Source organism: Salvelinus fontinalis, chromosome 42 (genome assembly GCF_029448725.1).
Source record: "Salvelinus fontinalis isolate EN_2023a chromosome 42, ASM2944872v1, whole genome shotgun sequence".
In the NCBI taxonomy this organism is placed as follows: Eukaryota; Metazoa; Chordata; class Actinopteri; order Salmoniformes; family Salmonidae; genus Salvelinus; species Salvelinus fontinalis.
In genome coordinates, this window is record NC_074706.1 from 22,928,271 (window position 1) to 22,947,124 (window position 18,854).

Sequence of the window (18,854 nt, forward strand, 5' to 3'; positions counted from 1 at the left end):
TCTACAGTAAAGAGTTTCTTATATAAACCTTTATTTGCTCTTCTGTACAATTTGTGTTTATAGTCTGCAGTCCATGAGGACCTGCTGATATCCAGTGTTGCTGGCGGGAGAGACTGGACCTCTGAAGCGGCTGGTCACAAAACCTGGCCCCTGATCAGGATCCTGGATCAGGAGCCGTCGCTGTTCCTTCCCGAGTCAGAACCGGAACCGAACCGCGAGGGACAGAGACTCCACCACCACACAGAACACAACCAGTGGACAGGTGGACTGAACAACCTCAGTCCTGGTGGTCATCAGAGAGACAGAGCCTCCAGTCAGGGATCCAGTCTGCAGCCCAGACCCTTCTCTTCACAGTCTCAGTGCAGGGATGAAGCAGGACCTGGGGCTGATAGAGATAGACCCTCATGTTCCTATGATACAAACACCACAGTATCCATGATGAACAGAGCAGGTCAACCTGAGCTTCAGCCTTCACAGAGAGTGGTGGGAGACCCCCCTGGTGGTAGTCTGTCTTCTCCTTCAGGGTCTTGTCTAATGCCTGGTGACTGGGTTCATAGAAATCCTGGGCCTGGGTCTAGCCTTCCTCGGTTACCTCATGGTTACCCCACCAATACAGACCGGGTCAGGATGGGCGTTCACCACGACAAGTATTTAGCCTATAACACAGCACACAATCCCAACAACACCCAAACAATGGCAAGTGGTCAAGGAGGGAGCTCAAAAGCTCCTGCTTCTACCTCCTCTGGTGTCATTGGGTCACAACGTGGGAGGCCAAATATTAGAGCTGACGGCGACAAGCCGTACAGCTGCGCCACATGTGGGAAGCACTTTACTAGGGCAAACTATTTGAAGGAGCATCAGACCGTTCACACCAAGGAGAGGCCGTTCAAGTGCAAACTATGTTACAAGAGCTTCCCCTTCCGGAGTAACCTTATCAGACATAGGAGTGTCCACAATGGGGAGAAATCATAGCACTGTGGCTTGAGATGTACACAGGGGATGTCAGGAAACCATTCTTTAGCTGACATAGTTATATTGTGAAGTGTCTTGGGGTAAGAGTGTAATTAACCACATACCCCTTATTAACTCTTTGTTAACTTGTCATTTGAAACAGGCTTGCGTAAATACCTGTTTTTATAGAGACCATAAACCTAGGCTAAAACAAGGACAGTTGAAAATGTACCTTGCTGAGGTGATGGAATAAAGTCGTTCTATAATTTTCTACTCTATTCTTGTTAACACACTGTTCTTTCTAAACAAATTGCTCGCAGCTTGAAAGATACTGATCATAGCAGATTTGACATGTATTGTAAGAAGCTGTACTGTATTTCCAGAACAGCGAGCGTACCTTTTTAATTTAGTCACACCCTTTGCGCTTTGACGGCAACCAATGAGATCCTTTCTTTTCAGTGTTAACGGAAGTGGTGTGTTTTGATTTGTCTACTTCTCTCTGGTCTTTTCTTATTTGGGCAAAAGTGCATCCTTTGCAGTAATGTAGGGTATATGCAGTTATACACCTATAACCACTTATTTTTCAGTGTGCATTGAGTATACTCGCTTCTTAATCCCCACGATGCGTATCAAAGTAGTGTAGTGGAGGTATACGCTGCGTCAATAAGGCTGATGGAACAGATCAGAATGTTTAGCATAAAATGTTGATAAACTATTATTGCTTCACATTTTAGGTGCAGCAATGTGCACACGGCAGTAGGCCTAAGTGTGAATGTTCAAAAATGCAATTTGCGGGAAAACACATTTCTAATATGTGCACTGCACATGCATGCGATTTGATGGACAGAGATGGAAATATCCGTTTAGAAATTTTAAAAGAGGGGAGCTCTAAAGATGCAACAACTATCATTGGTTGCTAATATGACAAGGATAATGCCTTGGCTGCTAGGCAATGGAAAGAAAACCAATAGAACTGGAGAATATAATGAAGTTGTTATAAAATAATTGACTCCCCGTTTATATGGTGGAATTTTGGCCATATGCTACTTTAAATCAAGGTAAGACAGGCCTCATATGACAAAACGTCCAGGTTTCAAACAATTAAGGGATAGGAAAATAGGAACAGTACTGTTTGTCATCAGATACGTCAGAGCTCGCAACAAAACATTGTACTCTCTACACTTAAATCAAATGTATTTATATAGCCCTTCTTACATCAGCTGATATCTCAAAGTGCTGTACAGAAACCCAGCCTAAAACCTAAAACAGCAAGCAATGCAGGTGTAGAAGGACGGTGGCTAGGAAAAACTCCCTAGAAAGGCCAAAACCTAGGAAGAAACCAGGCTATGAGGGGTGGCCAGTCCTCTTCTGGCTGTGCCGGGTGGAGATTATAACAGAACATGGCCAAGATGTTCAAATGTTCATAAATGACCAGCATGGTCAAATAATAATAATCACAGTAGTTTTTCATTTTCATTCCAAGATGGCAAAGCAGTCAGACATCATTTTTCCTCATCTTGTCCTGTCCCGTGTATATACACTGCTCAAAAAAATAAAGGGAACACTAAAATAACACATCCTAGATCTGAATGAATGAAATATTCGTATTAAATACTTTTTTCTTTACATAGTTGAATGTGCTGACAACAAAATCACAACAATTATCAATGGAAATCAAATTTATCAACCCATGGAGGTCTGGATTTGGAGTCACACTCAAAATTAAAGTGGAAAACCACACTACAGGCTGATCCAACTTTGATGTAATGTCCTTAAAACAAGTCAAAATGAGGCTCAGTAGTGTGTGTGGCCTCCACGTGCCTGTATGACCTCCCTACAACGCCTGGGCATGCTCCTGATGAGGTGGCGGATGGTCTCCTGAGGGATCTCCTCCCAGACCTGGACTAAAGCATCCGCCAACTCCTGGACAGTCTGTGGTGCAACTTGGCATTGGTGGATGGAGCGAGACATGATGTCCCAGATGTGCTCAATTGGATTCAGGTCTGGGGAACGGGCGAGCCAGTCCATAGCATCAATGCCTTCCTCTTGCAGGAACTGCTGATACACTCCAGCCACATGAGGTCTAGCATTGTCTTGCATTAGGAGAAACCCAGGGTCAACCGCACCAGCATATGGTCTCACAAGGGGTCTGAGGATGTCATCTCGGTACCTAATGGCAGTCAGGCTACCTCTGGCGAGCCCATAGAGGGCTGTGCGGCCCCCCAAAGAAATGCCACCCCACACCATGACTGACCCACCGCCAAAACGGTCATGCTGGAGGATGTTGCAGGCAGCAGAACGTTCTCCACGGCGTCTCCAGACTCTGTCACGTCTGTCACATGTGCTCAGTGTGAACCTGCTTTCATCTGTTAAGAGTACAGGGCGCCAGTGGCGAATTTGCCAATCTTGGTGTTCACTGGCAAATGCCAAACGTCCTGCACGGTGTTGGGCTGTAAGCACAACCCCCACCTGTGGATGTCGGGCCCTCATACCACCCTAATGGAGTCTGGTTCTGACCGTTTGAGCAGACACATGCACATTTGTGGCCTGCTGGAGGTCATTTTGCAGGGCTCTGGCAGTGCTCCTCCTGTTCCTCCTTGCACAAAGGCGGAGGTAGCGGTCCTGCTGCTGGGTTGTTGCCCTCCTACGGCCTCCTCCACGTCTCCTGATGTACTGGCCTGTCTCCTGGTAGCGCCTCCATGCTCTGGACGGCCTGTCTCCTGGTAGCGCCTCCATGCTTTGGACACTACGCTGACAGACACAGCAAACCTTCTTGCCACAGCTCGCATTGATGTGCCATCCTGGATGAGCTGCACTACCTGAGCCACTTGTGTGGGTTGTAGACTCCGTCTCATGCTACCACTAGAGTGAAAGCACCGCCAGCATTCAAAAGTGACCAAAACATCAGCCAGGAAGCATAGGAACTGAGAAGTGGTCTGTGGTCACCACCTGCAGAACCACTCCTTTATTGGGGGTGTCTTGCTAATTGCCTATATTTTCCACCTGTTGTCTATTCCATTTGCACAACAGCATGTGAAATGTATTGTCAATCAGTGTTGCTTCCTAAGTGGACAGTTTGATTTCACAGAAGTGTGATTGACTTGGAGTTAAATTGTGTTGTTTAAGTGTTCCCTTTATTTTTTTGAGCAGTGTATATTTACATCTTTTCTTCGCATATCTTTTTATATATTTTTTTCCTAAAAACTCAACTTCAAAACACTCCTGCAACCCACCTCAACAATAAAAAAAATAAAAAAATATTATTCACCTCAAATCTGAAATCCACAACAGAAGCTAGCCAGAAGTTAGCCAGTTCACATTAGTATTCAGCTAACCACGGTTGGCGGTCATCAGCTATCCTTTAGCTCGAATAGCTATCGCCAGTTTTGTACAACGCGACTCAGACCAGAGCATACCGGACCTATTTTCTCTCCATATCCCCGGATTTCTATCGCAAGCTCTGGACATTTACACCTGGATCTTGCAGCTAGCTAGCTGCTATCCGAGTGACTATTGGCTAACGTCTGTCCCAGAGCAAACATCAATTATTCCGGAGCTAGCCAGCTGAAGAGTTCCATCAGCCACTCCTGGGCTACAATCCCCTATCCGGACCCGTTTAACTGCCGATGCGGAGCCCCACCTGGTCTTCACGACTGGACTACCGACGTTATCTGCCCGAGGGAGTTATCCAACTGGCCCCTCGGTCGCGACGTAACCTGAACGCCCATCTGCGGCCCGGTAATCGTTAGCTGTCTTATCGGCTGCTATCTGAATATGTCTATCGGACAATTTTCTTGGGCCACTATAACTATATCTATTTTGCCAATTGGATTGGTCCCCTCTACCACACGGAACCCCACTAATCTCCTGACGGAAACGCACGAGGTGGCTAAAAACAGACTGCCAGCTTGCTACCCATGGCCCAGCTAGCCGTCTGAATCGCCAAGACCAACCAACCTCACTACTCACTGGACCCTTATGATCACTCGGCTAAGCATGCCTCTCCTTAATGTCAATATGCCTTGTCCATTGCTGTTCTGGTTAGTGTTTATTGGCTTATTTCACTGTAGAGCCTCTAGCCCTGCTCATTATACCTTATTGAACCTTTCAGTTCCACCACCCACACATGCGATGACATCACCTGGTTTCAATGATGTTTCTAGAGACTATCTCTCTCATCATCACTCAATGCCTAGGTTTACCTCCACTGTATTCACATCCTACCATACCTTTGTCTGTACATTATACCTTGAAGCTATTTTATCGCCCCCAGAAACCTGCTCCTTTTACTCTCTGTTCCGGACATCCTATACGACCAATTCTCATAGCTTTTAGCCGTACCCTTATCCTACTCCTCCTCTGTTCCTCTGGTGATGTAGAGGTGAATCCAGACCCTGCAGTGCCTAGCTCCACTCCTATTCCCCAGGCGCTCTCTTTTGATGACTTCTGTAACCGTAATAGCCTTGGTTTCATGCATGTTAACATTAGAAGCTTCCTCCCTAAGTTTGTTTTATTCACTGCTTTAGCACACTCTGCCAACACGGATGTCCTAGCCGTGTCTGAATCCTGGCTTAGGAAGACCACCAAAAATGTTGAAATCTCCATCCCTAACTACAACATTTTCAGACAAGATAGAACGGCCAAAGGGGTGGTGTTGCAATCTACTGCAGAGATAGCCTGCAGAGTTCTGTCCTACTATATAGGTCTGTACCAAAACAATTTGAACTTCTACTTTTAAAAATCCACCTCTCTAAAAACAAGTCTCTTACCGTTGCTGCTTGCTATAGACCACCCTCTGCCCCCAGCTGTGCTCTGGACACCATATGCGAACTGATTGCCCCCCATCTATCTTCAGAGCTCGTGCTGCTAGGTGGCCTAAACTGGGACATGCTTAACACCTTAGCCATCCTATAATCTAAGCTTGATGCCCTCAATCGCACACAAATTATCAATGAACCTTCCAGGTACTACCCCAAAGCCGGAAACACGGGCACCCTCATAGATATCATCCTAACCAACTTGCCCTCTAGATACACCTCTGCTGTTTTCAACCAAGATCTCAGCGATCACTGCCTCATTGCCTGCATCCGTAATGGGTCAGCGGTCAAACGACCTCCACTCATCACTGTCAAACGCTCCCTGAAACACTTCAGCGAGCAGGCCTTTCTAATCGACCTGGCCCGGGTATCCTGGAAGGATATTGACCGTCAGTAGAGGATGCCTGGTTATTTCTTTTAAATGCCTCCCTCACCATCTTAAATAAGCATGCCTCATTCAAGAAATTTAGAACCAGGAACAGATATAGCCCTTTGTTCTCTCCAGACCTGACTGCCCTTAACCAACACAAAAACATCCTATGGCGTTCTGCATTAGCATCGAACAGCCCCCGTGATATGCAACTTTTCAAGGAAGTTAGAAACCAATATACATAGGCAGTTAGAAAAGCCAAGGCTAGCTTTTTCAAGCAGAAATTTGCTTCCTGCAACACAAACTCAAAAAAGTTCTGGGACACTAAAGTCCATGGAGAATAAGAACACCTCCTCCCAGCTGCCCACTGCACTGAGGATAGGAAACTCTGTCACCACCGATAAATCCACTATAATTGAGAATTTCAATAAGCATTTTTCTACAGCTGGCCATGCTTTCCACCTGGCTACCCCTACCCCGGTCAACAGCACTGCAGCCCCCACAGCAACTCGCCCAAGCCTTCCCCATTTCTCCTTCTCCCAAATCCAGTCAGCGGGTGTTCTGAAAGAGCTGCAAAATCTGGACCCCTACAAATCAGCCGGGCTAGACAATCTGGGCCCTTTCTTTATAAAATTATCTGCCTAAATTGTTGCAACCCCTATTACTAACCTGTTCAACCGCTCTTTCGTGTCGTCTGAGATTCCCAAAGATTGGAAAGCACATGCGGTCAACCCCCTCTTCAAAGGGGGACACACTCTTGACCCAAACTGCTACAGACCTATATCTATCCTACCCTGCCTTTCTAAGGTCTTCGAAAGCCAAGTCAACATACAGATTACAGTCCATTTCAAATCCCACCGCACCTTCTCCGCTATGCAATCTGGTTTCAGAGCTGGTCATGGGTGCACCTCAGCCACGCTCAAGGTCCTAAACGATATCTTAACCGCCATCGATAAGAAATAATACTGTGCAGCCGTATTCATTGACCTGGCCAAGGCTTTCGACTCTGTCAATCACCACATCATCATCGGCAGCCTCAATAGCCTTGGTTTCTCAAATGATTGCCTCGCCTGGTTCACCAACTACTTCTCTGATACAGTTCAGTGTGTCAAATCGGAGGGCCTGTTGTCCGGGCCTCTGGCAGTCTCTATGGGGGTGCCACAGGGTTCAATTCTTGGGCCGACTCTTTTCTGTATACATCAATGGTGTCGGTCTTGCTGCTGGTGAGTCTCTGATCCACCTCTACGCAGACGACACCATTCTGTATACTTCTGGCCCTTCTTTGGACACTGTGTTAACAACCCTCCAGACGAGCTTCAATGCCATACAACTCTCCTTCCGTGGCCTCCAACTGCTCTTAAATACAAGTAAAACTAAATGCATACTCTTCAACCGATCGCTGCCTGCACCTGCCCGCCCGTCCAGCATCACTACTCTGACTTAGAATATGACGGTTCTGACTTAGAATATGTGGACAACTACAAATACCTAGGTGTCTGGTTAGACTGTAAACTCTCCTTCCAGACTCACATCAAACATCTGCAATCCAAAGTTTAATCTAGAATTGGCTTCCTATTTTGCAACAAAGCATCCTTCACTCATGCAGCCAAACATACCCTCGTAAAACTGACCATCCTACCGATCCTCGACTTCGGCGATGTCATTTACAAAATAGCCTCCAATACCCTACTCAATAAATTGGATGCAGTCTATCACAGTGCCATCCGTTTTGTCACCAAAGCCCCATATACTACCCACCACTGCGACCTGTACGCTCTCGTTGGCTGGCCCTCGCTTCATACTCGTCGCCAAACCCACTGGCTCCAGGTCATCTATAAGACCCTTCTAAGTAAAGTCCCCCTTATCTCAGCTCACTGGTCACCATAGTAGCACCCACCTGTAGCACGCGCTCCAGCAGGTACATCTCTCTGGTCACCCCCAAAGCCAATTCCTCCTTTGGCCGCATCTCGTTCCAGTTCTCTGCTGCCGATGACTGGAACGAACTACAAAAATCTCTGAAACTGGAAACAATTATCTCCCTCACTAGTTTTAAGCACCAGCTGTCAGAGCAGCTCACTGATTACTGCACCTGTACATAGCCCATCTATAATTTAGCCCAAACAAATTCCCCTTCCCCTACTGTATGTATTTATTTTGCTCCTTTGCACCCCATTTTCTATTTCTACTTTGCACATTCTTCCACTGCAAATCTACCATTCCAGTGTTTTACTTGCTATATTGTATTTACTTTGCCACCATGGCCTTTCTTTGCCTTTACCTCCCTTATCTCACCTCATTTGCTCACATTGTATATAGACTTATTTTTCTACTGTATTATTGACTGTATGTTTGTTTTACTCCATGTGTAACTCTGTGTTGTTGTATGTGTCGAACTGCTTTGCTTTATCTTGGCCAGGTCGCAATTGTAAATGAGAACTTGTTCTCAACTTGCCTACCTGGTTAAATAAAGGTGAAATAAAAAAAACAAAATAAAAAAGTTGCAGAGGGTGCAACAAGTCAGCACCTCAGGAGTAAATGTCAGTTGGCTTTTCATAGCCGATCATTAAGAGAATCTCTTCCGCTCCTGCTGTCTCTAGAGAGTTGAAAACAGCAGGTCTGGGACAGGTACACATCCGGTGAACAGGTCAGGGTTCCATAGCCGCAGGCAGAACAGTTGAAACTGGAGCAGCAGCACGGCCAGGTGGACTGGGGACAGCAAGGAGTCATCATGCCAGGTAGTCCTGAGGCATGGTCCTAGGGATCAGGTCCTCCGAGAGAGAGAGAAAGAAAGAGAGAATTAGAGAGAGCATACTTAAATTCACACAGGACACCGGATAAGACAGAAGTGCTCCAGATATAACAGACTGATCCTAGCCCCCCGACACAAACTACTGCAGCATAAATACTGGAGGCTGAGACAGGAGGGGTCAGGAGACACTGTGGCCCCATCCGATGACACCCCCGGACAGGGCCAAACAGGCAGGATATAACCCCACCCACTTTGCCAAAGCACAGCCCTCACACCAGTAGAGGGAAATCTTCAACCACCAACTTACCATCCTGAGACAAGGCCGAGTATAGCCCACAAAGATCTCCGCCACAGCACAACCCAAGACAGGAAGATCACGTCAGTGACTCAACCCACTCAAGTGATGCACCCCTCCTAGGGACGGCATGGAAGAGCACCAGTAAGCCAGTGACTCAGCCCCTGTAATAGGGTTAGAGGCAGAGAATCCCAGTGGAGAGAGGGGAACCGGCCAGGCAGAGACAGCAAGGGCGGTTCGTTGCTCCAGAGCCTTTCCGTTCACCTTCACACTCCTGGGCCAGACTACACTCAATCATATGACCCACTGAAGAGATGAGTCTTCAGTAAAGACTTAAAGGTTGAGACCGAGTCTGCGTCTCTCACATGGGTAGGCATACCATTCCATAAAAATTGAGCTCTATAGGAGCTGTTATAGGAGCTGTTTGCTTAGAAATTCTAGGGACAATTAGGAGGCCTGCGTCTTGTGACCGTAGTGTACATGTGGGTATGTACGGCAGGACCAAATCGGAAAGATAGGTAGGAGCAAGCCCATGTAATGCTTTGTAGGTTAGCAGTAAAACCTTGAAATCAGCCCTTGACTTAACAGGAAGCCAGTGTAGGGAGGCTAGCACTGGAGTAATATGATCAAATTTTGGGGTTCTAGTCAGGATTCTAGCAGCTGTATTTAGCACTAACTGAAGTTTATTTAGTGCATTATCCGGGTAGCCGGAAAGTAGAGCATTGCAGTAGTCTAACCTAGAAGTAACAAAAGCATGGATAATTTTTGGACAGAAAGTTTAAGATTTTTGCAATGTGACGTAGATGGAAAAAAGCTGTCCTTGAAACAGTCTTGAAATGTTTGTCAAAAGAGAGATCAGGGTCCAGAGTAACGCCGAGGTCCTTCACAGTTTTATTTGAGACGACTGTACAACCATTAAGATTAATTGTCAGATTCAACAGAAGATCTCTTTGTTTCTTGGGACCTAAAACAAGCATCTCTGTTTTGTCCGAGTTTAAAAGTCTCAAATTTGCAGCCATCCACTTCCTTAAGTCTGAAACACAGGCTTCTAGCGAGGGCAATTTTGGGGCTTCACCATGTTTCATTGAAATGTACAGCTGTGTGTCATCCGCATAGCAGTGAAAGTTATCATTATGTTTTCGAATGACATCCCCAAGAGGTAAAATATATAGTGAAAACAATAATGGTCCTAAAACGGAACCTTGAGGAACACCGAAATTTACCAGAGGACAAACCATTCACAGAGACAAACGGATATCTTTCCGACAGATAAGATCTAAATCAGGCCAGAACTTGTCCATGTAGACCAATTTGGGTTTCCAATCTCTCCAAAAGAATGTGGTGATCGATGGTATCAAAAGCAGCACTAAGGTCTAGGAGCACGCGGACAGATACAGAGCCTCGGTCAGACGACATTAAAAGGTAATTTACCACCTTCACAAGTGCAGTCTCGGTTTGTTGTTTATATTAAAACATTTTAATTAACTCGATTTTAACCAGAACTAAAGTTTTGTTCCTAAGGATTCCACAACGCAGTTAGCCGTTACGGCTGGGACTGCACGTTTGTGTTCCTTTTTTTGCGTGGATTCCGCGAGTGCTAGCCGGCTGTACTACAGACACCTGTCGTCGTCGTGGGAAAAACTCATTGTTATCTTTTCGTAAAACAACTGGTTGCAGTAAAGAGCCAACCTGGATATTAAGGAGATCCTGAGGGAAATCGACGAGTACCAACAGCTTTACGCTATGGAGGGACAACATACTCCATCATGGAAAGATCCGACTACCTCACAAAATAACAAACAAAAAAGAAAAAAATGATTAATCTACAGACACAGACTATTTGCTTACCGTTGAAGTAGAGGCTAGTGCTCTGGCTGGAATCCATGCAACACTGGAAAAGTTGTGTGAAGAGGTAGCAGGGCTGAGGGGGAGTTTGGAGTTCAGCCAGAGTGAATTCTCATGCTCCAAAGAGAAAACAAGACACTCACAGCCAAGGTAAAAATCTACGATTCCAACATGGATTGTCTACTCAGGGAAACCAGGGTGATGAAGGAGTCGCTACTAGACATACAAAGTCGTAGCATGCGTGAAAATCTTTTTTTTCCTAGGATTCCTGAGGACGCATCCAATAATCCAGAGGGCGCGATCAGAGAATTCATGCAATCCGCCTTGAAACTTCCTATAGAGACTGTAAACAAGGTGGTTTTCCACCGAGTACACAGACTTGGAGCTCAGAGCGACAAGACCAAGGATCCCCGACCGATCATCGCATAATTTGAACACTACCAACAAAAGGAGCTGATCAAAAGCAGGGAAAGGGAGCTTAAAGGGACCAAATTCGGTCTCAATTACCCATTTCCAAGGGAGATAAACAAACATCGTAAGAGACTGTATCCAGTACAAAGACAACAAAGAGAGAAGGGTAAGTGTGTCTTTATCATTATGGACAAACTCTTTATAGATGGACAGCTATTCCGAGACAGCTCCATAACACCATGGCTGTACTAAATTCTACAGGGACTTCAGGTTATGAAAAAAAAGAAGGTATGGGAACTGTAAGAATATCTGAACATTATGAAGTGGATATGAACACACACGTACTCAATTACATGCTTGCTTACACATACGGGCTTATACATAGACACACACACACCTAATCTTGCTCTCTTCTCACCCTCTCTTTTCTCTTCTCTCCCTCTATTGTTGAACTGTTTTATAATTTAATGTGTTTATTGTTTGTCTATCTTTTTTATGTATTTGTCTACAACAAGCAAGGGGAAGATATCAGAATAGGGGCATTGGGGAATAATAACAAATTGTACGGAATACATTTGTACTGTAGTGAAGCCGTCTCTAGAGTAATGCAAGGTTTCACATGATCAAGAAAGAGACGTCAATTGCTATGGAAATGCTGGGATGTGTTTTTCAATTATGTTAAAGGTAATTATGATGCAACTATGATGGTGATATGATATGGGTTACAATTATCATCATGAATATTAAGGCTATACACACTACAAATTGGCAGAGTTATTATTTATTTGGACTTCACACATTATAGTCTTACTCTTATACAGACACCGTACACACATCGTAAATCACATCCAATATCATACACAACAACCTACTCAGATTTACTACACACATAATATCTTGTCTCAATTTTCTAACATCTGTGGTATTGGCTCACAGGCAAACAGGCAAGGGAATAAACAAATATTGCTAGAACCTATTTCTTGAATTCTAAATATCAGACATTTGAAAGCTCTAGTTTTGACTGTCATGATACCTCTGATGGCAGTAACTTTACAAGCACAAATTTAGACTTAGAATAGTATCTAGTTATGGTAAGGGTGAAATAAGTATAGCCAGTTGTAATTGTAATAGATTAGCAGATTATAAAAAAAGATCAGTCTTTACATGGCAAAAAGAAAAGGAATATAACATATACTGTTTAGAGGAAACTCACTCTACATCCTTAGATGAATTGCGTGGGAAAAGGAATGGGGTGGTGAAATAATTTTATGTCATGGACAAAGGAACTCGAAGGGTGTGATGATATTAATTAACAAAAATTTAAATCTGAATGTGCAAATAGTCAGGAATCATTCGCAAGGAAGGTGGATCCTTTTGAATATGAAAGTGGACAAAAAAGAGATTTGGCTCATTAATCAATATGGTCCAAATCAGGATGATCCATACTTCTTCGAAAACATTTATACCAATTTATTGAACTTACAGGCAATACATTATCTAATCATTATGGTAGGAGACTATAACACAGTGTTAAGTACCTCAATGGACCGTAAAGGTAATCACTCTACAAACTATCATCACCGTGCCCTTAAGGAAATCACAAATATTATGGACACATTAGAAATAGTGGATATTTGGAGACAAAAAACCCTGACCTAGTGAGATATACACGGAGGAGACTTAATCAAGCTAGTCGTCTTGACTACTTTCTTGTCTCTTTCTCTCTTGCATCAAAGGTTAAAAAAAGTTTTAATAGGAGACAGAATGCGATGGGATCATCTAATTGGCATTCACATAGCATTCACATAATTTCCCACGTGGACGGGGATATTGGAAATTGAATCAACGTTTACTGGAGGACAACTTATTTTTAACTAAGACAGAATAATTTATAACTTAATTTTTTCCCCAGTATAATATAGGTTCAGCAAAAAAAATTAATTAGAGGTTTCTGACTAAAGAGACAAGACTAACAAGGGAAATCCATGAACTAATAGTACAGGTAGATAGCAATAAAAACAATACTACAGAGATACAAAATAAGTTAGAGGAAAAACAAAAAGAACTTGAGAAACTTATTCAAGAATGATCTAATGTAATCTATTGCAAAAATAAAGCAAACTGGATGGAATATGGAGAATGCACAAAATTCTTTCTAAATCTCCAATAGAGGAACACTAACAAAAATAATTTTCAGAAACTCGTTACTGAAGACGGAGTCATCTATGATTCTCCGAATGATATTTTAAAAGAGGAAGCTAATTATTTTTAGGCAGATGTTCTCTGAAATCCAAGGCTTAAAAACAAAGGTGTCCATGTATGCCGATGACTCAAGTTTTATATTAAGTCCGCAAGCTAGATCCCTGCAATGTCTCATTGAAGAGCTAGATAACTTTTCTATACTCTCTGGACTAAAAGCTAATTATGATAAGTGTACAATATTACGTATTGGATCTTTAAAAAATACAACTTTTACATTACCCTGCAGTTTACCTATAAAATAGGCTGATGGTGAAGTAGACATACTGGGTATTCATATCACAAAATATATAAATAAGCTCTCCACAATGAATTTCATTAGCAGATCCTGCAACCATGGAAAGGTAAATACCTGTCTATTTATGGAAATTTTTCCCTGATTAACTCCTTAGTCATATCTCAGTGTACTCACTTATGGCGCTGCCTACTCCTGATGATTCATTTTTCAAATCATATGAGCAAAGAATATTTAGCTTTATCTGGGACGCTAAAGCAGACAAAATAAAAACGGGCCTATCTATATAATGAATTGGGTGGGTTGAGATTATTAAATATAAAAGCATTAAGAAAAGCTCATCCATTGTTTAAAAATGGCCTTTTTGCCTTTGTGCAGATTGCCAGGTCTCATTTTCTATTAATTGAAAAATATACTTTTTTCAAAGTATCTCTTTTTCAAACAAGCATTGCAGAGCTGGCTACAATGTCAAGTTCATCCCCCTGAAAAGATAGAACAAATATTACAACAAATATTATGGCTGAACTCAAATGTGCTGCTTGATAAAATACCTGTATTTATGGGAAAGATGTTTGAAAAGGGTGCTTTGTTCTTAAATTATATTGTAAATTGGATTGGTAGAGTTATGTGCTTCATGGAGTTATCAGATTTGTACAGGAAGGTCTGCTCAATCCAAGAGTACAACCAAATGTTAACTAGCTACAAAATAGCTTATGCCTACTGTGACGACCCTCCCACTCTGTCTGCCGAATTCTCTCTCTTTGCTCTCGTTTTTCTAATAGGATGTCGGTGGGCGGAGCCGGGAGAGTAGTCAGGGAAATGGGACACCTGGGCTCGGTTGTGTCCCGGGGATAAATACACCTCTTCCACATTCATTGAGGAGACGCTCTCCATGCAGACACACTGTTAGATTTTGGTTGTGGCCGTTTTGTTTGTTTGCTTTGGCACCTTTCAACACCCCTCATTATCACATTAATGCACGCAACCACTCACTTACACTCCTGATTACTGACGACACACACCGTTGTTAATTGTATTTACGTTACTTCAGTTAATAAATATATTTTTGTTATTCCTAATCTCCACAGTCTCCCTTTTTGTTACGGACTTTGAGCCGGTTCGTGACACTACCTGGCAGAATGATTATTTGCTTCAATCCAGTGACCATTTGTTTTGCAAACTCCTCTCATGTGCTACAGAAATGCCACTAATCAAACAGTGCTAGGTGCCTGTGTGCTTCAATTAAAGGGTAACTACACTCAAAAACAAACATTTCATAGATTTTCCCAGACCTCAAAAGTGGTCTCATGTGGTTTAAGCATTGTTATGGTCTTAGAACATCCAATGTTGTTTTTCTATTAAAGTGTTATGTCCACTTTCCCTGTCCTCTCCTCACCGCCTCTCCTCGATTACCTTTGACCTTTTTCAAAAGGAGTTCAGAGAGGACTGAGGAGAGAGGATGCAGCAGTTGAGCAAATCTAATAGAGAAAAGGCTTCGGAGTCATAGCGCAGACATGGAAGAAATGCGCAAAGCTCAAACCTCCGTCTTCTGTATACATAGTAATGGTATTAAAGAGTACAAATCAACTACTGAGTGTGAGAGCCTGTCTCCTCTTACAACAAGTAACCATGGAAGGAGTGACATGGAGTTTGGAAGTGAGCCTGACCAGGATAAAGGACCTCTTGTGGCAGGTGTGGTAGACTTCCAACGTTTTCCCTGAAAATCCTTTCAGAGATGATTTTGGACCAGTAGAAGTGAGAATTTCGGAAAAAGTGGTTCCCACAAAGAAGTAAACAGAAATGAGAAATGACCAAGTACAATTTCCTCGTTAGCGTTTTTAATTATTGTTATTTAGACGTTTATTAAAGCCCTGGATCTCAAAATATGACTCATTAAACGGGACAGCGTCACATACTTACCCCATGTAGTGTTGATTTCATATTGGAAACAGGACTTTGAAGATAATTAGATATAATCTAACACTAGCTGCTAACGGTTAACTAACAATGGTTAACTGTATGATTTTTCACACTCAAATATCCTCCATTTTGGAGTTGCTAGCGAATGCAGCCATGACAGATCTGTAAACTCGTAGACTATGGAGTGTTTCGTTTGGAAATAATCAAAGCCAGAAAGAAAACAGGGCATCGCGGAGGAAACTATATCTACTAGAACTAAAGGTCGCAAGGGAGCGTGCAGAGAAGACAATGCCTAGCCTGCCTAGTATGTCCTAGCCAGTCGTCCCAGGCCCAGATCCTCGACTGATACAGAGGAAGGGCAAGAAGTACATTTTGCAGAAGGCTGAGGCTGCACGGCCTGACGCCTTTATTATATTGCGCAATCCCTGTCGCATATTCCTATGAGATAATACTTACAGAACCCTGTGATTTTCTATTTTGAATTTCGTTGTCTCAGGAAATTCGTATTTGCAAGTACATTCACAAATATGTAATTTAATTTCTAAAGCTTGTATCATAATGCATGAAATGTCAATGTAACTTGAATACATTCAATAAGATTTGCAAGCTTCATTTATTTTCAGAATTATTACAAGTCCATTTACTACAACTATGAATATTCTGCTGTGAATCAAAAATACACTTGCAGATTGTTATTCTGCACGCATGCAGAGGTCTGTCACTGTTGTCACATTACCAAGAGAGTCTTAAGCTTGTAGAAAGTTTAGTAAATTTGTAGAGAGAGTTTCATAATAAAAAATAAAACTGGTTTGAGCAGCTTTGGGGGCAGGACCATTTTACTCCTGACCAATCAACCAAAACCACAGCCGCCTATTGCTGCTACCATTGGCTGAATTGTTCTATCAAATCTCAGGAAGTAGTTAAAAGGTCATTAATTTCTGCAAAGTAACGTTACTCTGCCTGAAGTATTACAATAAAACTAGCTGAAGGTAGTCATGTATTCTATTTGTGTACATATATTTTTTTATGTGAAAAGGCATGACAGTTTAACAATGGTACATTTCAGACGATATTGACAGCAGCTAGCTGGCTTCTGTCATTCATACTAACTTTTATCAACTGGCTAGCTTCATAAGACAACTTTAGATGCGAGGGGAAAACAAATATATTCGATAGTTAACCATTTGATGAAGTTAATATAAATGCCATTAGCTAGCTGTCAACATGTAGCTAGCTAACGTTAGCTGAATTGAAACTGCTGGGAGAAAATATCCCATCATCATCACTGTAGCAAATAATGTTACGATTCTAGAAAATAAAAACGATATATACAGTACCAGTCAAAAGTTTGTACACACCTACTCATTCCAGGGTTTTTCTTTATTTGTACTATTTTCATCATTGTAGAATAATAGTGAAGACAAACTATTAATTAACACATATGGAATCACGTAGTAACCAAAAAAAGCGTTAAACAAATCAAAATATATTTAAGATTGTTCAAAGTAGCCACCCTTTGCCAATGACAGCTTCGCACACTCTGGCATTATCTCAACCAGCTTCATGAGGTAGACACCTGTAATGCATTTCAATTAACAGGTGTGCCTTGTTAAAAGTTAATTTGTGGAATTTATTTCCTTAATGTGTTTGAGCCAATCAGTTGATAAGGGAGGGATGGTACAGAGAAGATAGCCCTATTTGGTAAAAGACCAAGATCATATCATGGCAAGAACATCTCAAATATGAAACGAGAAACAACAGTCCATCATTACTTTAAGACATGAAGGTCAATCAATCCGGAACATTTCAAGAACTTTGAAAGTTTCTTCAAGTGTAGTTGCAAAAACCATCAAGCGCTATGATGAAACTGGCTGTCATGAGGACCTCTACAGGAAAGGAAGATCCAGAGTTACCTCTGCTGTAGAAGATAAGTTCATTAGATTTAACTGCGCCTCAGATTGCAGCCCAAATAAATGCTTCACAGAGTTCAAGTAACAGACACATCTCAACATCAACTGTTCAGAGGAGAATACGTGAATCAGGGGTTCATGGTGGAATTGCTGCAAAGAAACCACTACTAAAGGACACCAATAAGAAGACTTGCTTGGACCAAGAAACATGAGCAATGGACATTAGATCGGTGGAAATTTGTCCTTTGATCTGATGAGTCCAAATTTGAGATTTTTGGTTCCAACCGTCCTGTCTTTGTGAGACGCAGAGTTGGTGAACAGATTCTCTGCATGTGTGGTTCCCATCGTAAAGCATGGTGGAGGAGGAGGTGTGATGGTGCTTTGCTGGTGACACTGGTTTATTTAGAATTCAATGCACACTTAACCAGCATTCTACAGTGATATGCCATCCCATCTTGTTTGCGCTTAGTGGGACTATCATTTCAACAGGACAATGACCCAACACACCTCCAGGCTGTGTAAGTGCTATTTGACCAAGAAGGAGAGTGATGAGTGCTGCATCAGATGACCTGGCCTCCACAATCACCCGACCTCAACCCAATTGAGAGATGGGTTGGGTTGGGATGAGTTGGACCGCAGAGTGAAGGAAAAGCAGCCAACAAGTGCTCAGTGTATGTGGTAACTCCTTCAAGACTGTTGGAACAGCATTCCAGGTGAAGCTGGTTGAGAGTTTGCCAAGAGTGTGCAAAGCTGTCATCAAGGCAAAGGGTGGCTACTTTGAAGAATCTTAAATATATTTTGATTTGTTTAACACTTTTTTGGTTACTACATGATTTCATGTGTTATTTCATAGTTTGTCTTCACTATTATTCTACAATGTAGAAAATAGTAAAAAAAAAGAAAAACCCTAGATTGAGTAGGTGTCCAAACTTTTGACTGGTACTGCATATATATATATGTTTTACCTTTATTTATCCAGGTTAATCTCATTGAGGTAAAATCTATTTTTTAAGAGAGACCTGGTCCAACCAAGACAGCAGCAGGGGGAAACAATGTTTGAGACAAATATCAGATAAGAACTTAGACATCATA

The 18,854-nt window shown here is 42.6% G+C and overlaps 1 protein-coding gene across 1 annotated transcript in view; it reads left to right on the forward strand.

Moving 5' to 3' along the window:
* LOC129841166 (zinc finger and SCAN domain-containing protein 5B-like) overlaps nucleotides 1–8,661 on the forward strand; it is a 28,844-nt gene extending 20,183 nt beyond the window's left edge. Inside the window, exon 6 of the mRNA XM_055909311.1 lies at nucleotides 64–8,661. Within this exon, the coding sequence (XP_055765286.1) occupies nucleotides 64–972 (909 nt within the window). The 3' untranslated portion in view covers nucleotides 973–8,661. The remainder of the gene's footprint in view (nucleotides 1–63) is intronic.
* Nucleotides 8,662–18,854: the final 10,193 nt, after the last annotated feature.